The sequence below is a fragment of the Carassius gibelio genome, chromosome A16 (genome assembly GCF_023724105.1).
Source record: "Carassius gibelio isolate Cgi1373 ecotype wild population from Czech Republic chromosome A16, carGib1.2-hapl.c, whole genome shotgun sequence".
Classification (NCBI taxonomy): Eukaryota; Metazoa; Chordata; class Actinopteri; order Cypriniformes; family Cyprinidae; genus Carassius; species Carassius gibelio.
Genome location: NC_068386.1, coordinates 22,130,103 through 22,155,102, shown reverse-complemented (window position 1 = coordinate 22,155,102; position 25,000 = coordinate 22,130,103). Strand labels below are relative to the sequence as shown.

Genomic DNA, 25,000 nt, shown 5'->3' with positions numbered 1-25,000 from the left:
CCAGGTTTTATGGGGAATTTAGATATAGATGTATCAAAAACACAGATTCTGCTTATTAATAACATTCAGGCGTTTAAATTAGATACGTACATTACTGTAACTTTATTTTGAGTCAGGTAGTACTTTGTGGTAATAAGCATCAGTTTCTCAGGGATTGATTACTGCTGCCTTGCTATTTCCGCATTTGACGTTATATCGGATATTGTAGTGCACTAACTATAAATGAACCGTTGAAAAGGGGCATGTAGTAGCCTTACAAAACCACAATTCCCATAATGCACCACACCATAAGACTGCCGCATGTACGCCGGCTGACGCGGTTCTGACGGGTCCAGCTACGAGAGTCCACTTTACCTCAAACTCTTCACAGCTATCAACTCTAATTTATCAGTGGTCAGTCACCATTCATATTAGTAGAACTTAACGATATTTCTGTGTACCGAGGCTTTTCAGTGCACTGATGTGAACGTGGATAACAGACGCTAGCTCTGTTGTCATGTTCGTCTTATCTCTGTTTTGGTCAGGTTTGGCCAGATTTACACTTTATATCATTTAGCTTATAAACCTTGAAACGCGTGTGTGTGGTTTCGTGAAGTAGTGTTTAATAAGTTTTTTACAAAATTAAGTTGCTGTATTCATATTGTGCTGTCATCATTATATAAACAAACACGTGATGAGATCTTAAACGGATGTAACCTTACATTAGTTATTAAAATATGACGTAAGGTTATATCAATATCATAACACATTAGATCCGATATAACTGAGCAGTCTGCAAGTTCTGTCAGACTTATACTTGCACAGACAGAAAGGATGTGACACTTCAAATTAGATAAAGTGCCATATTTTGTGACAGAAAAAAAAGAGAGTAGAGTTTCTCAAATGTTATGGAACTGATATTCTGATTATGCACCCTAAATAACATAAATGGAAATGATCTGTACCGTCTGCTCCATTAAGACACATAAGGAGCGGTGTATACTGATATTTGTCATGTTCTCACATGAACAGGTCTGTCCACAGAGGAACATGTCCCCTCCTCGACTCACTGGAGCCCTGCGCTCCTTCTCTTCTGTCAGCAAACAGGACGATTTAACACAAGACATTTATGATCTAAAGGTAAGACAACATGAATTCAACTGGAGCTTTGTTTAATGCTTTATTCAATATTTTTTTTCATATTTTAGTTTTGTGTAACTAATAAATTTGCTGTTTAGTTTAAATTATTGCAATTTGGTGCATGCGTTAATATAGAAATCAACTGACGTAATCACATGCTTGTGTAATTGGCTGTTTTATAGTTTCTAGTTCACCCAAAAAATTAAAGTTCGGTCATCATTTAGCTACTCAGCCCAAGTTGTTCCAAAAGTTCTTTGTTCTTTTGAACACAAAACCAGACATGTTGAAGAATTTGTCTAACTGAACAGTTGGTCAGTAGGGTTCATCTGCTGTTTGGTTATCTTCTTTTATGTTCTTGAGGGTGAGTAAAGGATTTTTCAATTTTGGGGGAACTTTTCCTTTAATGATTTATATAGTGCACGTGTATGCATGCACACATGCACATACATGAATGTATTCTTAATTTGTAAATTAGTGTGAATAATACTTTTCTTGTTGGATCTTGTTTTGGATGCATTCTAAAGTGCTGATTTGGTGCTCAAGTAACATTGATTATTATTATTATTATTATCAACACAGCTAGAACTAAATAGCGGTTTTTATGCACATTTCATCAGTAAAGACGCTCCTGTAATAAGAAGTATATCTCCAGCATGTGCATTCAGATCAGGGCTGCCCAGTCGCTTCTCAAAACTAGTCCAAAACTAGCCTAATCGCGTTTCCAGAAGGTTCCCCGATAAAAAAAATGCTTCACGGGGTTAAAATATACGTTTTTAACAGGGTTGCCTTGGTAAAATTCACATTTTAGGGGCTAAATATCACACTATTTGTATTAGGGTCTCTTTGACCCGTGGACATGAAAAACAACCACCACAGACTTGGCAACACTGGTTGGCATTTACTACACAGAGCCGAAATTCACTGGCAATCTACACAAAATCGATGTTAAAATCACAGGCGATTCTTTGTCGATTTTGAAAACAATTTTGTGTTAGTTGTTGGTAGACTAACTGCCGCTCCACCTTAACCAGTGTTGCCAAGTCTGCAATTGTTTTTCATGTCCGCAGTTCGAAGCAACCCCAATACCAATAATGTGATATTTAGCCCCTGAAATGTGAATTTTACCGAGGCAACCCTTCCCAAAAATGTATATTTTAACCCCGGGAAGCAATTTTTATCGGGGAACCTCCCGGAAACGCGATTGGACTAGTTTTGGACTAGTTTTAAGAAGCAACTGGGCAGGATTTGTTGTGAAAACCTGGCAACCCTGATCTGCTGGAGATATACTTCTACTTACAGTAGTATCTTTACTGATGAGATGCGCATGAAATCGCATTCGATTTTTTGCACAGCCCTAAAACTAAAGTTGTGCTGCTTAATATTTTAGTGGAAACCCGGATATGTTTTTACTTTGAATTGAAAGTTCAAAAGAACAGTAATGTTTTCTTCCTGGATAAAAGTCCTGAAGCATATTCTAGGGACCAGCAGGCCTACATGAGGTTGTTTTTACATGTTAACGTCAGATTCAAATGGGACAGTGTTGCAGGTGTAGATGGGGTCCAACATGGTTTGAGATTTGGTAGCTTTCTGACAAAAATATTTAAAATTTAGTCAATATAGCCTAAAATAAAAGATAGTTCCTCTTGAAATAGTGAAACAGGTTACCAAATCACTGGAAATCCAATCTTAAAAATGGAGATGGAACAGAAACAGCAGTGTGTCTCGGCTGACCAACATCATTTCAGGTTTAAACAGGACCATTTTAGATTTTAAACTTGCAGAACCACCCATCTAAAAAACATAATACTACCCTGGCTCTCACAACACCATAGGATTGTGATGGTGAGCCTTAGGAAATGTAATGTATTATGACATGTATTATGGCGTTGTCTGGACAAGCGATGCCTAAACTGTTTTGATCAATCACCTGTAGTCATGTCCACTGCTTGGAACAGAATCAACAAAAGTTAGGAAATTAAACCAATGGATTAGCTGTGATATATAGATTAAAGTGGATTTAAGGCCACAGATAGTTCTGTAAAGTGCTGTTTTATGCTGATAATATCAGCCTACAGATCTATATCGCTTTAATTAATAGCCAAAACAGCTTTTGTCTCTTTGTAATCTGATGTCCTCTGTCTGTACTTCATTTAATCGTGTTTCTTTGACCTTAAGAGTGTGATTCAAAGTGTATTAAACGAGCTTTGACCGCGCTGTTCCTCTTTAATCTCTCTCTCTCTCTTGACTTTGCTTTTATTGGGATTTGGTTGGAAGCAGAAAGTCACACCTCAGTTCGGTGGCAATTCCTGGCTCGTCTCTAAATTCAGGTTTCTTTATCGCCACTGCTGCTGCTTTTGGACAGAGAGCACAGGGTGCAGGTTTGTCCAAGCGCTCACTCATAGTGCTGAGTTTGAGAGGGCATTGAAGTGCAGATACAGTGGCATGGTGTTAATTTACTTACTGACCTGGTGACATGACCTATCGATCAGACATCACAAACCCAGGCCCTTATTCAAATAACCCTTTCACTGTACCCTGAAACAGCTTATTGAACAAAATAATAATTATAATACTTTTGAAAGGAACTGGATTTAATTTGTTTTATTTTATTGGTTTGTAAGAAGTCGAATCTGAGGGGGCTTTCTCAGTAGCTTTTTTGGTGAGCACCTGGGTCCATTTTGACACCAGAGATCGATTCGTTTGGATATGAACTCTGTTTTCTGTACTGTACGCACACGCAAACTACCAGAGCCTGCTTGAAAAGGGTGGTCTGGGGCGAAAGTCATGTGAACACAGTTGTACTGAATCCCGGTGAACCGCTATTAATGTACACAGTAATACACAATCTGTGTATTAATGTGCTTACTCACATGCTTTCCTGATACGAAACACAAAAACCAAACAAAAAGAGAATTTATGTTGAATATCTGTGCACAGAAATTGACTCCAGCATTCTTTTGAACCCTTTGAATTACATGTATGTGCAGTTTTGTGTTAGAACTTCAGAAATCAATCAACATTTTCAAAATCCCAAGTACAGTAAAGTTAAGAGCAAGCATCTATTCATTTAGCCGTCTTCTGAGTAGTCAAATTCAATTTTTTTTTAAATATGTTCAGACCACTCATTTGCATACCAACATCTTTGACAGCTGTTAATGCTCAATCACTGTTTTAGATCGACTAATTGTAAAACTGTATAACACTCAAACCAAAAGCATAAATCTAGACTATGTCCTGCTGGTTTCAAAACAAAATGCAAAACTGACATTTAATTCACTGACACGCTTCACTCGGCAGTGCTAAACCCGGCAGCACATATACTTACTTCAACCCGGCAAAATAAAAGCATGCTGATTTTAGGTTTAAAATTATGAAAAAAAAATAATAATAATAACAAGTCACATTAAATGACCCACATTATGTACAGTGTGAGTACCAAACCAAATCTCAGGGTGCCTTAATGAGAATCAGACCAAAAAAACGTTTAAAGGTTTAGTTAAAAGTTAATGTTAACAAAAACGTTTAGTTTTTCCTAAACATTTGATCAAGTAAATGCCGCCTTGGTGAGCATAAGACTTCTTTCAGCAGAACAGAACCTAAAAGCGTAGTGTACATTATACCTTATATATGGAAGATGCCAGGTGGGCATTTATGTGAACATTTTAGAGTAAAATGCAAACGCATTAAATGCAACTATTAATACTTCTGTCTTGTTAACATACTTCCATTTGTAAGGCATTGCGAATCTAACCAGGTGATGTGGCTTTTAGGAAACTTATTGACAAAGTAAAAACCTGCCTCAGTCATTGCGCACATGTGATGCGATCTGGGAAAACCTGTCGGATGTTGTGCTGGGACGTTTTCAGGAAATTCTAAAACTTTGTCTTTTTTTTTCTTTTCTTTTTTCTTCCTTTTTTGGCAATTATTCTTCTATAACATCTTGTCTATCATCTCTGAAAATATTTTGGCAAAATTCACTTGTTTAGTGCAGAAATATAACAATTTATTGCAGCAAGCAGAAAAGGCTTTCTCTCATGTTAAGAACACACTGTGGCGGTGCTTTCTCTTAACACCACAAAAACAGTTACCCTATCAAAATAAATAATGTGACGTATATAACATGCACATTTCCCACCACCCGTCTCACTTTAAACCTGTTTTTCTTAAAATTCCATTCCGGAAAATCATAAATATCAGCCAACTTCAGGTAGCCATAACTTTTTGTTACGTTCTAGTTTTGGAAAGGCCTTGAACACAGCTTTCATAGGGCATCAAAACCTAAAAAAGGTGAAATCTCACCATGTGTTGGGTTTTCCTAGATGGCATTACATATATATTCACACACACACACACACACACACACACACACACACACACACACACACACACACACACACACACACACACACATATATATATATATAATATTTTTTTATATAAACAAGTGTTCATTGAAATGTCCTTTCTGTTTGAATTGAAGTTTTGTTGAATGCAACTTTCTGCAGAGCAAGCGCCTGAAACGGCAGGAAATATTTGCCCGAGACGGCCTGACATGGCAGAAGATAGTTCAGTTCTTCACCCAACATCTGGAGAAGAAAGATCAGCCGGCAGCCACTCATGAGTTAAAGAATATCCTCCAAGCAGCCAAACAGATCGGTAGGTAATTCTTATCTTCGGTGTGTTTGTAAAACAATTGGGAATTTACAGTAAAGTGCACTTTACAAACTGTCGCAGGTGCGCTCTTTCAGTGCAGACAGCATCACTGATTTTAATTGAAGTTAGTTTTGATGTAACAAACCAAATGCTTCTAGTGAAGATGGTGTTACTGTAGGTTGTTTGTGTTTGCCAAACACATCTTAATGTGAGTATAATGATTATTTTTTGTTCATTAAAGGGGACATAACTCATACATTTTCGCCAATCTCATGTTAATCTTGGGTACCTATATAGTAGTATTGCATCCTTCATATCTCAGAAGAGTCTTTAGTTTTATCAGATTTATAAAAGAAAGATACAGCTTCAAAATTCTCTCCGAAAACAGCCAAACTCCTGGAGGTGTGTCGTGGGCGGAGCTTTAAACTTATTCTGAAACTTTTCCAAACCTGGAAGGAGTATATTTGGCACAGAAATACTCTGTCAAATGTCCAAATATTTTTTTTTTAATCTTTGGCCATGTTTAGCATGAGAATCCATTTATTTAACAATGTAAATAACTCCAAATTGCATAAGATAATTTTAGAGCCCCCTTTAAATTGTGCATCTTTTGCACAATTGACAGACTAATAATTGATATCTCATTATTCTATTAACATATGCCTATATTTTTATTTTGACATTCTGGGTGGTGTGCTACTTGCAGTTATATTGCTTGCAAAAATGCTCATGTTTGCAGTGCACACTTAATACCATTTTAGGTTAAATAAACTGTTGTCTTTTATGTATCATGGTTTGGTAACAAGTCTAAACATTTCTCATGCATGCTCATCTGATCAGAAATTGGGCAACAAGTTAACTAACTTAGTCTGAACAGGCTGACAGGCTTATTGAAAATGCAAATTCATTCTCTGCCAGCAGTAGGCACTTTTGGAGTGGCAGACCTAGGCGTTTCGCGGAAATGGTTGCAATCAAAGCAGCGCAGCGCTCAAAAGTGCTACTTTATCAGGCATCATAGGAAAGATTAAACTGTGCAGTGCTCAAGTTTATTCAACGAAGTCAGATCCTTTTGGAAAATCTATTTGTAGCGGTTAGTTTTGATATTGTGGTGGGCTGCCACAAATAAATCAATGTATGGGAAACACTGTAGTTATAGACAAATTGGTGGAAGAGACGTAGCAATTCCATTACTTGCAGCTGCACGCGCATTTTGGTAACAGAAAAACACTGGGAACAAATGGAGGGAAATGGGTGAAATCCATGGAATAAGAGAAAAACTGTATTGTGTCTTTGGTTGTCAGAATCGGAAAGCAAATCATATTTATAGAATACTGTCATCAAAGAAGCCAACTGAAGCTAAACTCAGACGTTTAAAGAGAAAGACTATGGATGTAACCTGCTGTGATTACCCTACTTTTAAAGCATAAATTTGATTTAAACAATAGGTCTACAAAATATTCACATATGCAGTTCATAGGGGACATATCGTATTAGCCCTGCAGTTACTGCATGAAATAGCCTACTATTTAACCCTCAAAGACCGAGACAGCAGCCTGCGGCTAAAAATAACTGTTGTTCTTTAATGTTTAATAACTTTTGAAATGCTAATCCTGTCTGAATGCTTTAAAAAGTGATGTAAAGCTGAGATTCTCCGTAAAGCCCAAGATATCATCACCATTTCTTTCATTTGGATATTCAGAGGCACCGCAGTGTACGTGTTTACGTCATCACATTTTGACAACATTGATTCATCAGAAGAAACCAATGCATTTCGTTCCTCTGAGCCAAACAGAAACGATTGTTGATGTTTAAGTCCCACCCCTGTGCCCAGATTGGTTCAAACTGACCCATGTTCAACCAATAAACTTAGCTTTTGGTCTTTTGAACTACTATTTAACATATTTCTTTGGAATTATGAATGAACACAAAGTTAAAGTAAAGTCTGTCGTGCATACATGAATACAAAACACAAAATAACACATTTGCATGAGAAAATCCTCTGAAAAAGCCCAGAAAAACACACAACAGAGTACTTTGACATAAAACAGATCAAAACAAAGATGAAACAATGGTACATGTCTGATAAAGCACTGGAATTTATGCCTTCGTGTTGCTAGGTGGCGTCCTGGAAAACTCACTCCTGATGCAGATTATAGACAGTAATCCAGGATCGATCACGTATATTATGTATTTTAACTAAATAATTATTATATAGTTCATAAAGATAATTTGCACTGTTTGTATTGTTGCAGATACAAAGACTTTTTGTGCAGTTGTTTTTACTACATGCTGCACAGTTTGTGTTAATTGTTCATATTTAGATTTAAAATATATTAAAATATAAAAAAATATATATATTCTCTGAAGAAAAAAAAAACATTTTGGTTTTGTTTTGCTTTTATGTAACACTCTTTGCATTTTCTTTACTCCTTAAATGTTTTTGGATGCATCTCTATTTTTAATAAGCAAAATAGGCCTTTTTTCACTTAAAAGCGCAAATTACAGTATTGTAATAAATGGCTATAACTTGCTTGGGGAATGTTATATGTAAACTATTTTATTTGGAATTGTAAAACACCCATATACAATTTATAAAGAAAAATATCCAAACTTTAGGAGTTTCTGTTTGAGTACACAGTAAAAAAAACAATTGTTTTTGATATATGGCACTTGATGCTGATCCTGTGGCTCAGTGGTAGAGCATTGCGTTAGCAGCGCAAAAGGTTGTAGGTTTTATTCCCAGGAAACACGTTAGGTAAAAAATGTTAGCCTGAATGCACTGTAAGTCATTTGGATAAAAGCGTCTGCTTAATGCACACACACACATATATATACATATATATATATATATATATATATATATATATATATATATAACCCATTCATTTGACTAGTGTGATCGCTCTGTTTCCCTAGGTAAAATCCAAATTTTTCCATCCATTGTAAAAAAAAAAAAAAAGAAAATAAAACTTTCTAGCCAGCGTTAGTGAAGCAATCAGAGGAATATTTCTGCCTTCACCTAAGCTCTGTCCATAAAAAAACTGTTAACTGACCATAAAGAAACTATTTCACTAGTAAGAATTTTGTAAAAATTGTATTCGTTATTTCAGCTTTAAAATGTATCTTAGACATCAAACAAACAGATAAAGAAGTAAAAATAACACTTGAAATAACACTTAATATCTCATGTGATATTGTAAACTTTGAACCTGCAATCACCAGTTTTGTTGAATGTCGGCCTCTCTTTTAGCAGCAATTGACTTGAAGGTATTTTGGTCTATTTTCCCTCATAAAACAGCTTCATTTCATTAGATTTTTTTATTTTTACATATTCATTCCTGCTTCAGGTCAGATAATGAAAATAATAAGATTCTTCTAAAACACATTTTACTGAGAGTCATTGTGTTCACAGCCTGAACATTTATTTATGCATACTAAAGACTTTATCAAAGGTTTTGTAACCCTTTCTGGGCCTGTGGGCATCCACGTTTCTTTGTTCATACACTTGTGCAGGAAAAAAAAGTTGAAATTAAATTGTTTTCAAAATTTAATTCCGTAATCTTTTACCATATGTCTTCTGGTAAAAGTTAATTCAAAACATTTTTTGCAGCAACTTTGATGTAGTTCATTTTCTTTCTAATACAGTGAAGAACTAATCAAATCCAGCACTGGTAGTAGGGTTACTGAACCACCTTAAGTTCAGGATCATTTTCCACAAGTCATCAGCTCACTTAGCATCTAATGATTCATGATTATATAGCCACCCCTCACCTGAGTGCCATTCAGTTGTCCTGATGAATCTAATTCAATTTGATCCCTCATAGCTCTGCTCTGGTTAAATAACCATGAATGAATCTTGAATCCTTCTCTGTCACTCCATTTAATCTTAGTGTTCTGGTCCTGACGTGAATATCTTGGGTGGGGTAGGAACTCTGGGCTGGCACTGGAGACTTTTCCTGAACAATGCTGATGTGTTGTCTGTCTTATTCACACTTGAGCAATTGCGAACTCCTGGGAACTTGTAGGACCATTCCACATTCATGTTCTTTGTTTTTGATCTCTCTGCTTTGTAGTGCTGTCAAAATTGCTTAAAAATGACGTTTGAATATTCCCTCTAAAAAATACACGAATATTCGAACTATTCGAACATCTGGTTGCGCATGTGGTAAATGACGTGCATTACGTCAATAACAGGCCAAAATAATACAAAGAGACATAACTACTTGTATAGATAGTCTATTTATAAAGTTTAAACATATATGACACCGTATTACCTACACAAAAACAAGGAAATGTTTAATGAACGATTATTTTGTTTCTGTTTAGTTTTTTTGCCCTCATAGTTCACTGTAGGCTTGTTGCGATAGTCGGTGTTACCGGTGATACACGGTGTTTAACCCACCTACTGGTCATAGCACTTGACCACCGGCACCGTCCCCATCGTGTTGAAGTTTTAACCTATAGCAATAAAGCACTTAATTCAGTTAGTGACTACATGCCTTCGTAATTTAGCGTGAGCGGAACGAGCGCCGCAGTAAAGCAGCAGATGTCCGATTTAATTTATCATTTGAGGAGAGTGAGGCGAGCTAAAGGATGGCGGAAGATCTGGTTTCAAAAGCGAAATGCAAAAGCACCTATTTGGAAATATTTTGGATTCAAACCAAATGCCAACAGGGATGTGTTTGATTTTCGTTCGTTGCATATTCGATGGTTGTGCGGTGGTTTTTTTTTTTTTTTTTTTTTTTTTTTGCTGAAAAAGCCAAGGCAGGCACTTTATTTAACGAATAGTGAATTTTATATAATATAATATAGTAATATTTTATATAATTTCTTGTTTGATACTTCCACGATGTGTGCAGTGGTTCGTTTTGTTAATAAATGCACTTTAAAGGCGTTTCATAAGTGCTTTTGTTTAGTTTTTGCATGGTGTGTTAAGTTATTATTCATTTTGCAATATGTAATACAAGCGAGTGTCTTATTGTTTTGTGTATTTTTATTAAGAAAAAATAAATTAACCCATGGTTAATTCAAACAAATGCTACTGATTTGTCGCTAATTAAAGTGAAAGTAAATTGAAAGAGCGATCTGACATCATAGCGTACTATCAACAGCTATTTTATCTATGTTCGTAACATTTTTTTGCTCGGTGTAAGAGATAAATAAAGATCAGATAAAGATAAATTAGCATAGTATCAGTACGAGTGATTGCGTGTGTGAATTAGTCTTACCGTCTCTAAATTATTGTGAATCTGTGGGTTTTAAATAGCCTAGTTCCTTCAAAAGTAGAAAAATATGCTTTAATAAGTTTTGAGATTCTAAGCTACTTTAGTGATAAATCACAGGACAGTGCTGACAACAAGTTTCTGCGTTCCTCTGTGCGCGCAAATTTCACAGCTACTGTTTATATGAGTGTTCGTGCCACAATGCAGCTGTGCAAACTAGGGCTGTCAAAATGGCTGAAAACTAAGTTTGAATTTGCAATTAAATATTATTCAAATTCGAAATATATTCGAATTTAAAATGCATAATTTTAGTTAGGGTGAACAAAAGCTTTTGGCTTCTCTTTTGAGGCAACAAGAGTGCGCATTGGGCAAAATAGTACTAATGCACATTTATTCAAAGCTTCAGAAAATATGACTGTGAAAAAAGTGCATAATATTTTAAATAATGTTTTTAAAAACAAATAATAATTAAGTAGCTTAAAGAACTATAAACAAAACAGCACCATGTGTGCATGCATAGATTAATTCAAAGGGGTGAAAGCCAATAACACAGAGTGCATTTTTCATTTAAACATGAGATGGGGAAAACCCACCATAAAGTCTAAAGATTTGTTTTTGAAAAAAACTGAACCCACCTTAATTTTACATGGTTTTATAAACATGCGGCTCTATTGTGTGAGACGCGAGTGCAAGGGTAATAGAAGACGTCCCTCTCTAGAAAATGTGTGAAATATGAAATATAAACAAGATCTTCTCCACATTCTCTTTTTCTGCGATATTTTGATTGAACATCGCAGCACCGCTACATCTAGTTGCTTCAACTGTATAGGTTAACAAAAACATTCTAATGCAATGACACTTTTATATTGTCATCACATCTCGTGCGCCACTGATAAAGGCCAAAGTATAATTTGACCGTCCGCATAATGTAATTGTCGTCATCCGTCCACGCGGTCTCAAAAAGTGCCTGAACGCGGACGGGGTGCGGGGCTGTCAACAGCACATGCACGAGGTGAATGATGACAGAAGTGGTACTGCTCTTTGAGCTTCTGAAAGCTGTGCGGATGAGGCTGTGTGTGAGACGGGACAGAACGTGGAATGTGAAGTATACCTGGGGCGGGCCTTAAAGCTGCCTCCTTAAAGGAAACCTACAATTCGAAAGCAACATTTTTGCATTCGAATGTGAATTTTTAAATTTTTAAATTTATTTTTGACAGCCCTAGCGCTAACATGGTAGCTCGATATAATAATACACATCTGATCATCTAATCGTTGAATGTCCAAACCATAAAACAAATACAACTGACAAAGTTTAGTGAAGACACAAGGCCATCACTATGTGTTGAACCTGCGTTTACCTCCATGTTTTGCTTTTATGCCACTGATTAGACGGGGCAGAGTCATGTGGCTACACACGCAGTAGTATGCTTTTAAGGGGGAAGTATTAACAGGATTAAAAAAAACGAAATAACCGACATGGGACAATTACGTCGGTTAGAGGTTCTGAATTTTGGTTTCGATTACTTTGGATTAATCTACCAACCCTACCTACTGGGTAAATCAGGATGACATTTCAGAAGTTCCATATCTACCGATGTGGTTCAGATTTTATGTTCATGTAGGTTCTGTTGTTTCCCCTTTCTGATTTGAAAACAAAACACAGTTCGAGGTTTCTTTGTTTTGTTTAATGATGATTTAAATGGGATCAATGATGGTTGCTTTTGAATACTAGCTAGCTGACTAGATCACACTCTATGCAACAGAAAATCTAGCCCGATCTTTATTTCATTTATTTATTTTACACAGTATTAATGGACACAAATCTTTACACACTTTCTTTTTTTATGGGTATTAAACCTATGCAAACTTTAATTTGGCTGTACATGTTTTATATATATATTTTTTATCCTCTTCTTTGAGCCATTTTGAACAACCTCTTCTTGTCTCTTTTCTACACTTTCTCAAACTCCTCATAGTAACAAGTGATAGCTCTAAATATTGGACATAGCATGTATTAAAGGAATAGTTCACCAACAATAAAAATTCCCACCCTCATGTCATTGCAAAACAACATGACTTACTCTCTTTTGTTGAACTCAAATGGCGTTTTTTAAATATATATTCCTACATTTTGACTTAAATATAGTAAATTACTGTCTGTTCCACACAAAGCTACAATATGGGGTGCGTCTCAATCAGCTCACTCGTTCAGTAGTAAGGGCACTGATCATGGAGTCGGTCATTTTAAGGGGCTTTCTCAATCACGAAATCTTTCCAGTCCACTGGAACGTTCCCTCGCTAAAAAATCCCACAATGCACCGAAAAAACTAAGGAGCATCGGAACTCACTTTGCTCCCTTACTGGAAATAATGTCACTTTCCTGAAGCGCAAAACATAAATCACATGAGCCAACCTGATAAATATAATGACACGCAATAAAGGACAAACTATTTTTTTCGCATATTTCAATATAAACACACATCACTAGACAGGGATTGAAGACATCTAATTAATATTTATAATTAATATTCGGCTGAAATGTTGTAAGAACGTGTAACAGAACAATGTGTTTAAAGAGATTTAAAAATAAATATAAAAAAGAGATCGGTCCTGTCTGTTGTTTATTAAATCCAGTGATGTTTTCCATTGACGTTGTACGTTATGATGTCACTGGAATTCGAGTGATCACTGTCCCAACGTGCAGTGAGTCAGGGAACTTACCAGTGCCCGAATTCATTTAAACGATCTACTGATTAACAAGGCCGGGAGCTAGGGAGCTGATTGAGATGCACCCATGGTTTCAGAAGACTTGGAGTTTATTAGCGGCATAATAATCCATATCACAGGAGTTAAGCATTAAGATGTGTCTGTAATTAGGCTGCAATGACCAATAAAGAGCCACCTAGCAGTTCCCCAGGAACCACCCAAAAGACTCTAGTAACCTTGTAGCAATATAATAAAAAATAAGAATTTTCTCTGTCTTAATAAACAGTATAACATATATAGTAGCATAGTCTGTATTTAGTTCAGGTTAAGCCTGAACACCTACATTTGTGTTTTTGTGCATGTAAACAAATAGTGTATGTGTTTCTTTTTACATGTTTGCAGTTGGTACAGATCATGGGCAGGACACCATTGAAAGTGCGGGAGTCTTCTTGTTTAAAACATTCTACAACAAAGACCAGATCGGTCATGAGGAAACCAGGGCCATCAAACAGATGTTTGGACCTTTTCCGGCCTCTGCCGCCGAGATGTCTTGTGCAGCTGTGGGTCGTTTAGTGGCCCAGATTGGAGAATCTCAGGTGGATGCTTTCATCCAAACACAGAGTTCTCTCAAGACGGTGAACCGTAGTTCTATCTTTGGGCGGAACATTGCTTTCTCATTTGACACATATGTGCTGGATGCTCAGGATCCTCTGCCCTGGTCAGAGGGGACTGATACAGAGCAGGACATGGACTTTCACAGCTTCCTCAATAATCATGTTGGTGAGAGGAAGGCGGTGGGTGATCGAGATGATGCTTACTCAGCAGAAGACCTGGAGCGGAGAAACGCAGACAGCTCCATCCTTAGACAAGAGGTGGAGAAATACCTGAACGAGGGAAATATGGTATCGTCCAGTGCCGAAGAGCTCGCCACTTCTCTTTTTGAGATGCTTGCTTCCACAAGGAGTGATGACGAACTACAAAATGAGGTGAGAAATGTTTGTAAATAAATCTATAAATGTATTTTAAAAAAATAATACATATCTCTATCTTTCAAGAGAACTACTGTCATGGTGGAAAAAAAAAAGGTTTCAATCCTGCTGAGCAAATTGGTTGGAGTTAGTTACTGTCGATACATATGTCACTCACATAGCACATAAGGTTTTAAGCAGGCTATAAATGCACACGTCTGGAATTAATAATCTATTAGACAGAATTGTTAAACCGTTATCATTGAAGACTGAGAATGGGAGTTCTTTGTGCTTTCAAAATAAAATACTGTTTGGCCAAGCAAGAACAATTTATCGGGCAATGCAGATAAAAAATAAAAATTAAAAAATTAAATTATATACAGTATACACATAGTACACACAGCACCAGACACATAGTTATTTTTTAGTTGATTTTTCTATATTATCTGTAAACCGACCAGATCATGAGTAAGTACCTGATTTTGAAACACACACACACTGTATATTTAGGGGCCAGGCACCAAAGATGCTTAGGCACCTATTGTATCCATTAGCGTGATTTTCTTTTTCTTCTTCTTCTGCTAAATAAGTCTATGGCAGCCAATAGAACCACTTTCGGGAAAGTTGTGAAATTTGGTGTACTGAGGGAGGACTATGAGAAAAGCCACCATAGCAAATTTGGAGTCTCTAACTCAAACTCTCTAGTGCCACCACTTGTCCAAAGTTGCACTAATGTTTTTTCCTCTGAATCCGTGGCTCATGCGGAGTTGATTGAACTCAATTTTCTAAAATCGCAAAGTTTCGTTTTATCGCTATTTTTAATTGTTCGTAAAACCTACTTTTTCGAACTCGTCGATTTTCACCAAAATCGAGTCAGATAATCTTCAGACTGTCGTGACAAAAAGTTATGGATTTCGTGTCGGTAAACACAGTGGTTTTTGTACAGCGCCATGATGACATATTGACACCAAACTTTGTATGTTCCATTGTCACCTCATACTGACCATGCCACATTAATTTGGTAACAGTGCCACATATTGGTCAAAAGTAAAAGCTAAGAAATCTTATTACTAGTGGTTTTATTTGATTTTTCAGCCATTTTGACTAAAATAATCTTAAAATGGTTTTAATTACTAGGGGTGTGACGGTTTGTATATAACCGTGAGACCGGCGGTTATAGTTGAACACCGTCATTAGAACTCTATAACCGCCAAAACCGTGTCATTAAAATATTTTTTACAAACATTTTTTAGATAGGATCATAAGATGCGCAATATATCGGGAGACATGGTTTTTACCACTTAATGAAGTTTTGTAAATCGTCAGACATGATATTTACCACTTCATAAAATTTTGCTTTGTAGAAAACCTTTCTTAAAAACGAATTTCGTTTTGTACAAATTTTGTCTCAATTTTAATAAATGTTTCATCAACCAATTGCGTGTATTTTAATAAATAAAAAGCAAATATAGCAGACAATGATAACTGACATGGAAGCACCAGCGCGCCGCGTTCACTTGCACTGCACTAGAGCGCATCTCATCGCAAATGAAACTCAGCGTAGGCCTATGCCTCATACAATAGCATTAAATATCTTTGCTGCATCCTTTCTAGAACAGACAATGGCATTTTTTTTGCGGCTCGCATCAGCAAAGCATTGCATCGCCATAGACCGCAAAACAATCAGCGGATGGCGGGCGGGTGCGGCTTTGAAATTTGCTCCAAAAACCGTCACATTTGACTCACGTCATAACCGTCATCACCAATTCTGAAACCGGCACACCCCTATTAATTACTCATTCCTGCAGTTAGTCTGAGGCTTGCTTCTGTAGTGCTTGGCCCTGTAATTGCTGCTTGCAGTTATACTTATAATGTAATATAATGTATAGTTTGAAGCTTGACTTACTTTGTCTGATTGAGTGCAGTAACTGTACATCAGCATAAATAATAAATTCTGTCAAAGATCAGAGAACTGATAAAAATCTGTTCACGAAGGAAATAGGACAAGTCCCATTGTAACCTTGTGCCTCAGCATTAAAAGTTCATATTTGCAATTAATTATTGCATGCACAGAGTGTACCAAGAGTGTTGTCCACTGTGAATAAACCCACTTGTCGATCTGTTTAGCAAACTGAAGATCGCTCTGTCGTACCGCATTCATTGAGTCCCACAGGAATCTGAAGGCCTTTCTGGTAAACAGTGTTCTGGTATGATATACACGCATGAATCCTCAAGGTAGACAGATACACACATTTGTTTAAAAAGAAATTAAATAAACATTGATAATGATAAGAAATGTGTCTGGGGCAGCAAATCATCGTATTAGAATGATTTCTGAAGGACCATGTGACCTGACTGGAGTAATGATGCTGAAAATACAGCTTTGCATCACAGGAATAAATTACATAAAAAATTAAAATCTAATAGAAAATTGTTATTATAAATTATAAAATATTTCACAATAGTACCGATTTTAATGTATTTTTTGATCAAATAAATTAAGTGTTGGTTAGTATAAGACACATATTTCAAAAACAAAAACTTTTGGGCTCCAACCAGTGTGTTACATGGTCAACATATATATATATATATATATATATATATATATATATATATATATATATATATATATTTAAATATAAAAAGAAAAGCTAAAGCTTAATTACTTGTTTGTTTTTTGTTTTTCATTTGTAATAAAATGATAAGCTGCCTTTTTTTTCTGTGTGTGTGTGTGTGTGAACATGAACACTTGGCTGTGACTCAAGTTAGTTCCAATCTGCTCTGAATATTTAGATTTTTAGAAATCACACAGAGAAGAATGAACTAGGTTTTAAGCAACTTTGTAGGCTAAAATTATAAAACGCTATGACCCAGACTGCATTAAGGTCCTATTGAGAGAGAGAAAAAAAAAAAAAATAATCTATAGACACTACAGGATGCTTTTGGTGGCAAACCCATAATGTTCATTTTGGCACTGTTATTATTATTCTATGGCAGGAAGTATGACATTGTATTTACAGTAATGCCTTTACATTCCCTTTGTAAGTGGTATTGCAAAACCGTAGGCTCAGAATGCAGATCGTATGTGCTGTTTTTGATGTGTAATCCTCGATGATAGCGGTGGTCCCCTGTGCCAACATTGAGCACTGTACTACCTGAGTTACATCGTGTTCTAATGATCCTCACGTAGTTGACATTTTGAAGCCAGCTATCCCACTGACACATTTAGATGTGGGGATGGCCTTTGTGTGCCTTTCTCTTCACTATTCTCACCACGTGTCACTCCAAAGTCAACAACAGAAAAGTTAAGAGGCTGTCCATTCACTGCCATTAATCCTGACAGTGACAGTGTGAAGAGCAGCTATTGGTATTTCACATTTACAGATATCATTTATATAGTCAAATTACAGTAATATGAATAAGACTTGACGGTTAGAAAAAAAAAATCCATGTCACTACAAAAACCTTAATGAGTGCAAAAATAGGCTTAATTTTAGTATGATGTATGACCTTGACATATCTCGAGTTTCTGTGAAAATCACCCATTCATGAACAAATAACACTTTCTGTGATGGTGGAAAATAATACAATTAGCAAAATAGCAATATAAATGCATTTGAATAAAACAAAGCACAAAAGGCAGATTAATTCACTTGTAATAGTCTCTGGAGAGGACAGGAAATGTGTATCTGCCAGAATGAAAACGCTTTGTTCTCTCAGCATGGAAGTGCACATTTGTCAAATTTACAGATTTAGTTTAGCAACCCTGCAGGACTGCTAACTGTACAACAGATCTGCTGAAAAGATTTTACAGTCATATCAGTGAAGCTGTCATATCAATACCATTTTATTGTTATTTGACTTTTAAAATCATTTTGGCAACAGAGTGATTTTAGATAAGACAGGATGTGGAGAACAGTGGTTTTTACCTGAAGTCAGCTCAGATGAATGAAAGATGCAGCAACATAAAGGTTCATTTACACTAGGAAAACTTGCACCATGACCTGTTTCCTTATGAGCTCCTTCACATTTTGCACTGTAATAAAAATATTTTTTTACTTTATCAGTGTTTTTTAGGTAATTAAAACAACAACAACAAAAAAAACAATAATATTATTTTTAAATGAAAATGAAAATTGGCTGTAAATGTACTCATCATCAGGCCAGCCAAGATTTAGTTGAGTTTGTTTGTTCATCTGAAGATATTTGGAGAAATGTAGCCTTCCATCACTTGCTCAGCAATGGATCCTCTGCAGTGATTGGGTGCGGTCAGAATGAGAGTCTAAGTAGCTGATAAAAAACAAAAACTAAATCACAATAATCCATACCACTCCAGTCCATCATTATTATGAATACATGATTTTACATTGGAAGCATTTTAAAGTAAAAATTGTCTTATTGATGGATTTGTTTCTTCTAAAAAAGCAACTTTTCACTTCTCGAGATGTTAACTGATATCTGCAGATGATCCATTGGTGAGCAAGTGATATAATGTTAAATGTCTCCAAATCTTGGATGACCTGAGGTTGAATGCATTTTCAGCAAATTTTCATTTTTGGTTGAACTGTTAATACAAATACAACTAAGTGTAATCTTTTAGTCCTGTCTTCTTTTTGAGTCCTGCTGCCGCTTTGGAATTTAAATGTGCAGTGTGTGCATTTATTAGGATGTACAGGTGCATCTCAATAAATAAGAATCATGTGGAAAAGTTAATATATTTCAGTAATTCAACTCAAATTATAAAACGTGTATTAAATTCAGTATGCACAGACTGAAATAGTTTAAGTCTGTGTTTTTTTTAATTGTGATGGTTTTGGCTCACATTTAACAAAACCTCACCAATACACTCACAATACATATTGTAATCTCAACAAATTAGAATATGGCGACATGCCAATCAGCTAATCATCTCAAAACACCTCCAAAGGTTTCCTGAGCCTTCAAAATGGTCTCTCAGTTTGGTTCACTAGGTTACACAATCATGGGGAAGACTGCTGACCTGAGAGTTGTCCAGAAGACAATCTTTGACACCCTTCACAAGGAGGGTAAGCCACAAACATTCATTGCCAAAGAAGCTGGCTGTTCACAGAGTGCTGTATCCAAGCATGTTAACAGAAAATTGAATGGAAGAAAAAGAGTCAAAACCAACCGAGAGAGCCGCAGCATTATGAATATTGTCAAACAAAATCAATTCGAGAATTTGAGTGAACTTCACAAGGAATGGACTGAGTCTGGGGTCAAGGCATCAAGAGCCCCACCATACACAGACATGTCAAGGAATTTGCTGAACCACAGACAACGTCAGAGGTGTCTTACCTGGGCTAAGGAGAAGAAGAACTGGACTGTTGCCATTGGTCCAAAGTCCTCTTTTCAGATGAGAGCAAAGTTTTGTATTTCATTTGGAAACCAAGGTCCTAGAATCTGGAGGAAGAATTGAGAAGCTTGAAGTTGCTTGAAGTCCAGTGTTAAGTTTCCACAGTCTGTGATGATTTGGGGTGCAATGTCATCTGCTGGTACTGGTCCATTGTGTTTTTTGAAAACCAAAGTAACTGCACCCATTTATCAAGAAATTTTGCAGCATTTCATGCTTCCTTCTGCTGACCAACATTTTGCAGATGCTGATTTCATTGAGGCAGTAATTAAAGCAAAATGAGCCCCTACCACGTATTGAGTTCATGTACAGTAAATGAATATACTTTCCACAAGGCCAACAATTCACTAAAAATTAATTTTTTGAAGTTATGAAGTATTCTAATTTGTTGAGATAATGAATCGGTTGGTTTTTGTTAAATGTGAGCCAAAATCATCACAATTAAAAGAACAAAAGACTTAAACTACTTCAGTCTGTGTGCATTGAACTTATTTAATAAACGAGTTTCACAGTTTGAGTTGAATTACTGAAATAAATGAACTTTTCCATGGCATTCTAATTCATTGAGATGCACCTGTATTTTATTGTACATGTAATTGTAAATGTGCAGCTTTGTGAACCATCCTTAGAGATGCATGAAAATGTGCATGCACTAGGCGGTGGAAAAGTTTTTTTTTTTATTATTACTATTTTTTTTTACTGATACATTTCATTTGGTTATGTATGGACATTAATAACTGCACTAGCAGAGATCTGCATTATCCCTAAGAACTGCTCTTAGAGAGGCAATTGAGGAAGTCCAGCATGATAATTTTATTGGACCACATTTCTCCATTACTGTTCTCATTAATTGAATTATCATTGTCAGTGTCATTGTTTCATCATAAAGCATACAGTTGCAGCTCATCATTTCAGTATCTGCCATACTGCAGTTCCCCTGAGAGATGATTGCTCAACACTATATGTATTTTTCTTTATGTAAAATTGATTTGTGCATGAGACTAGACTGTGGCTTTTGTGGTGATTTTCAACTCCTTCAAGCACATCCTTCTCCTGCTAGCTTTAAAAGCTTTGCTTCTACTTGTGTGTAGCTTAGCTTTGGGTGCATTAAGGTAATTACCTTCACAATATTTTTTACATTACTAAAGAAAGATATTATTTGATTGACTTGATTACATGTTTTAAGTTTTAACAAGAGGTATTGGGATTCTTTACAAATGCCAAAATTGAAGAGTGTTCAGTTTATTTGTTAGGCCTAACTTGCAAAGTAATTGTAGATTTAGATTCTTTTTTTTATTGAGTTTTTATGGTGCATTTTAATGATTTTTTTTTTTTTTTGTTCGTTTCAGTATAGCTTTAGTTTGTCCCTTATAACACTACAGTTGTTCCAATTGCATATGCTGACAATAGCTACACATTAAATTAATGCATAACACATAATAACGCACAAAACAAGTAAATTTCAGAATGCTTTTTTTAAATTAGTTTTGTCTAATGCACTACTTTTTTTTTTACAATGCAGTAGTACTCTTGATTTGTGAAACGTGTTAGTGGGATGTACGTCCCATTGCTGCTGCATTTCACAGTAAATTATAAGTACAGTCATACTTTTATGATTCACCAGTGTACACTGGGTCCACTCATGTCTACTTTCAGTCTCAGATGACCCACTTGGAGAACAATGGCCACTGATTTGCCAAAATTTGTGAAGTTCATCAGATCTTTCAAATTCTAAGTTTTGTTAAAAGCACTTTGTATCACTTAGGTTTGACACAGTTTGTATTGATTGTTGTGGTTTTGTCATATTGCAGCACTGAATGTGTTCTGGTTGCTCTTTTGTGTAAACTTCTCACACATCTGCACACATCCTTTGTATCTAATCTCATATTTTTCTCATTCATCTCTCTCTCTCTCTCTCTCTCTCTCTCTCTCTCTCTCACTGTCAGCTGTTTGAGTTTCTAGGTCCTCAGGGGTTTGAGATGATCTCCAAACTCCTTCAGAGTAGGTCAGACATTGTGGACTCGCTGGTGTCCGTCCCTTTGGATAGCAGACCTCACTTCCCTTCAGGTGAGCTCAGTAGCAACTTCTGAGGAATTCACAGCATAACCATGGCAAATATCTCCTCTTGTTTAGTTTGCCAAGATTAGACACATTACTATTGTTCTGTGTTTTAGAATAATTGAATTGTCATCAAATATCACAAATGGAAATGTAAAGCTCCCCCATTTATATTATAGGTAAATTGATTTCGGTATATAAACTTTCTCAAGATGGGTCTACCATGATCAAATGGTGCTGAAAAATTACATTACTTGTAATCTTGAAGAGATACATTGAATCCACTTAAACCAGAAAAGTCATTGTTGCCTGTTACTGTCCGACCAGACATGCTTTATGGAATCCATAGTTCTTTTTCCATGTATGTTATTTACATTTTCTACATTTCAAGTTCTTAATTCTTTGTATGTATGTTCAGATTGTTGTTATTCATCTTGCAGGATTTTGGAATAGTTTCAGAAGACTTGTTCAAGAGAGATTCTTGAGTAGACGTAGCTTGTTTTAACGAGGCTTCGATTCTTGTAACAAATCAAATGGCTTGCTTTTATGTATTCTTTTAACTGAAAAAAAAGGCTAAGAAATTGATTTGAGAAAACTGAGAAAACAAAGGGTGGTCAGGTAGTCCAGTCTTAATGCAGTGCAAGCAGTGGGCAGTCTAATCCCCAGTTTTAAGCCATTCTCTCCTAGCTCATGTTAATCTCAAAGACCAGTGTGATCTTTGACTTTGAGCACTTTTGCATGGAAAAGACGTTCAGAATTTAAAAACAAAGAAAGACCATATGAAAGAGTGAGTGGAAGGGAGATGAAGAGTGAAAAGGGGCCACTGACCCTTTAACCTCCATAAAGCTTTACAACCGCCATCTCTCGAAACACTGTAAGTGTGTTAGTCTTTAAACGTTCTCTATTAACCTTCATTTCCTGATGATCAGCTGTTTGTCTGAACTCTGGATGGTGAGCATCTGCACACTGCTGACTTCAGAGATGGGAACACAACTCAGTGCTCACATAAAAGGCGATTTAAGTCACACATGGCCATTTAAGTGCTTCCCACAGGTTTGAAATATACTTGCGGTGGTTACCACGGCACATAAAAACGGTCTACTACGTGTGCCAAATTACAAATAATGTGTCATTTTTAACTATTTTTATATTTAATTATTTATTGAAATTCATTTTAATTACATATAAAGTATTCAGAATTACAGCATGGTGGAGTTCTACCTGCTTTGTCAAATAGTGTCTCTCTCAGTGAATGGGATACAGATTTTACTGATACTAGTAAAATCAAAATATTGAATAATGTGTCAAATAAAGTTATTTGAGTTATTTGACTTTTCTTGCCCGTGGGGAAGCATCCCAGCCAGAAATTACAGTAGTTTACTATGAATTAAATAGAAATTAAATTAAATACAATTTATTGTGTAACTAAAAAAAAAAACTCACTTTGAAGCAGTGTGAAGCACTGTTGCGTCAGCCTGTAGAACGCCTTTTGAGACTGAAATGTGCAGTGCTCTTTTTCTATTAAATAATATCCTTTTGAAATGTAATAATCAATAGGCTGTATCGCAAAAATGTACCTCAAATACCCCAAAATATAAGACGTCTGTAAGTTACCATTAAGACTTTTGTTTTACCATTTCATGCATTGAAGACTTTTTATGACATTAAATTGAAGAATACTCACCCAGAGGGATTTTGCTTTATTCACACACATGCTCCTTAATTCATTTTACAGTTTGCACTAGGGCTGTCACTTTTAGTTCGAAAATCGATTGCACAATCGATCGTGCCAACCAAAAGAAGTTTCAAAAATGAAAATAGGGAATCGATTTTAACCAAATATGTCTACTATTAATTTTAAAAGAATAAAACAATAAAAAAAAATAGATGTAACAAAACGCACAAACAAGCAGGAAAATAAATTAAAGAATTCCGAAAGTGCAGTATGCGTTGCGAAAGATACCGAAACACAGAAAATACCAGACCCAGTGACTTTCGAAAGCGACCTCTTATGTTGTGTTTACACCAAATGCGAATAGAGCGTCTGGCGCGAATGATTTCAATGTTAAGTCAATGTAAAGACGCATTTACGCGCGTCTGGAGGTCTCGCGGCGTGGTAGACACGAATTCGCCTCATTCGCACATCAAGTTACAGGAGATTCTGAGTTATGAAAACGTCTCGTCTCTTCTTGTCTGATGAAGGGCTTGGACCCGAAACGATACACGTGGTGAGCAATCATTAAAATTGCTAAGGAGCATTTTCTGGTGTGCGGACTCATTGTTTACCTGAGTTATGAAAAGGACCATTGCAAGCTGACAGTGACTGGCTTTTGTGGTGGAAAAATTGCAGTAATAACCCCACCTGTACCTGAGTGTCCCTGGGACATCAGTGCAGTCAGAGCACGTCTTCTCAACAGCTGGACATATAGTGAATAAAAACGCTCTGCTCTGGACCCCGAAAATGTTGATCGACTTGTTTTCCTGTCCAATAAATTTGTAATGGCCCTAGTTTTTTGCGCATTTCATTATGACTGCCTAGTGCCGTCTAGCCTAATTGTCGGTTACGTACAATAAAATAAACACACATGGCCTGTTCTCAAGTCCATTTAAAGTAAAATTTTTTGAACAATAGTTTGAAATGGATTGAATCATTAAAATAATCTTGGAGACTTTTTAATTGCCCAAATCATAAATGCGGGTGGGTTGAAGCCTGCAGTGATGTTTTTCTTTTGTTATGGCAGCCGTCCCCTCTGCATTTATTTTTTTCGAGAATGTTGCACTCCTGTTGCTGTTTGTTATTCTGTAGAAACTTCTTGTCAATAAATAAGAAATATTGCTGACTTGTGCGTTTCCAGCGCTCTCTTTACGTTTGTCCGTTATTTGACGTTGAAAAAGGAAAATTC

The 25,000-nt window shown here is 36.2% G+C and overlaps 1 protein-coding gene across 1 annotated transcript in view; it reads left to right on the top strand.

Moving 5' to 3' along the window:
• Window positions 1-267: 267 nt before the first annotated feature.
• The window catches only part of ascc3 (activating signal cointegrator 1 complex subunit 3), a 205,551-nt gene continuing 180,818 nt past the window's right edge, over window positions 268-25,000 (top strand). The window contains exons 1-5 of the mRNA XM_052617566.1: window positions 268-393; window positions 1,012-1,119; window positions 5,625-5,775; window positions 14,103-14,686; window positions 21,986-22,106. Of these exons, the coding sequence (XP_052473526.1) occupies window positions 1,030-1,119; window positions 5,625-5,775; window positions 14,103-14,686; window positions 21,986-22,106 (946 nt within the window). The 5' untranslated portion in view covers window positions 268-393; window positions 1,012-1,029. The remainder of the gene's footprint in view (window positions 394-1,011; window positions 1,120-5,624; window positions 5,776-14,102; window positions 14,687-21,985; window positions 22,107-25,000) is intronic.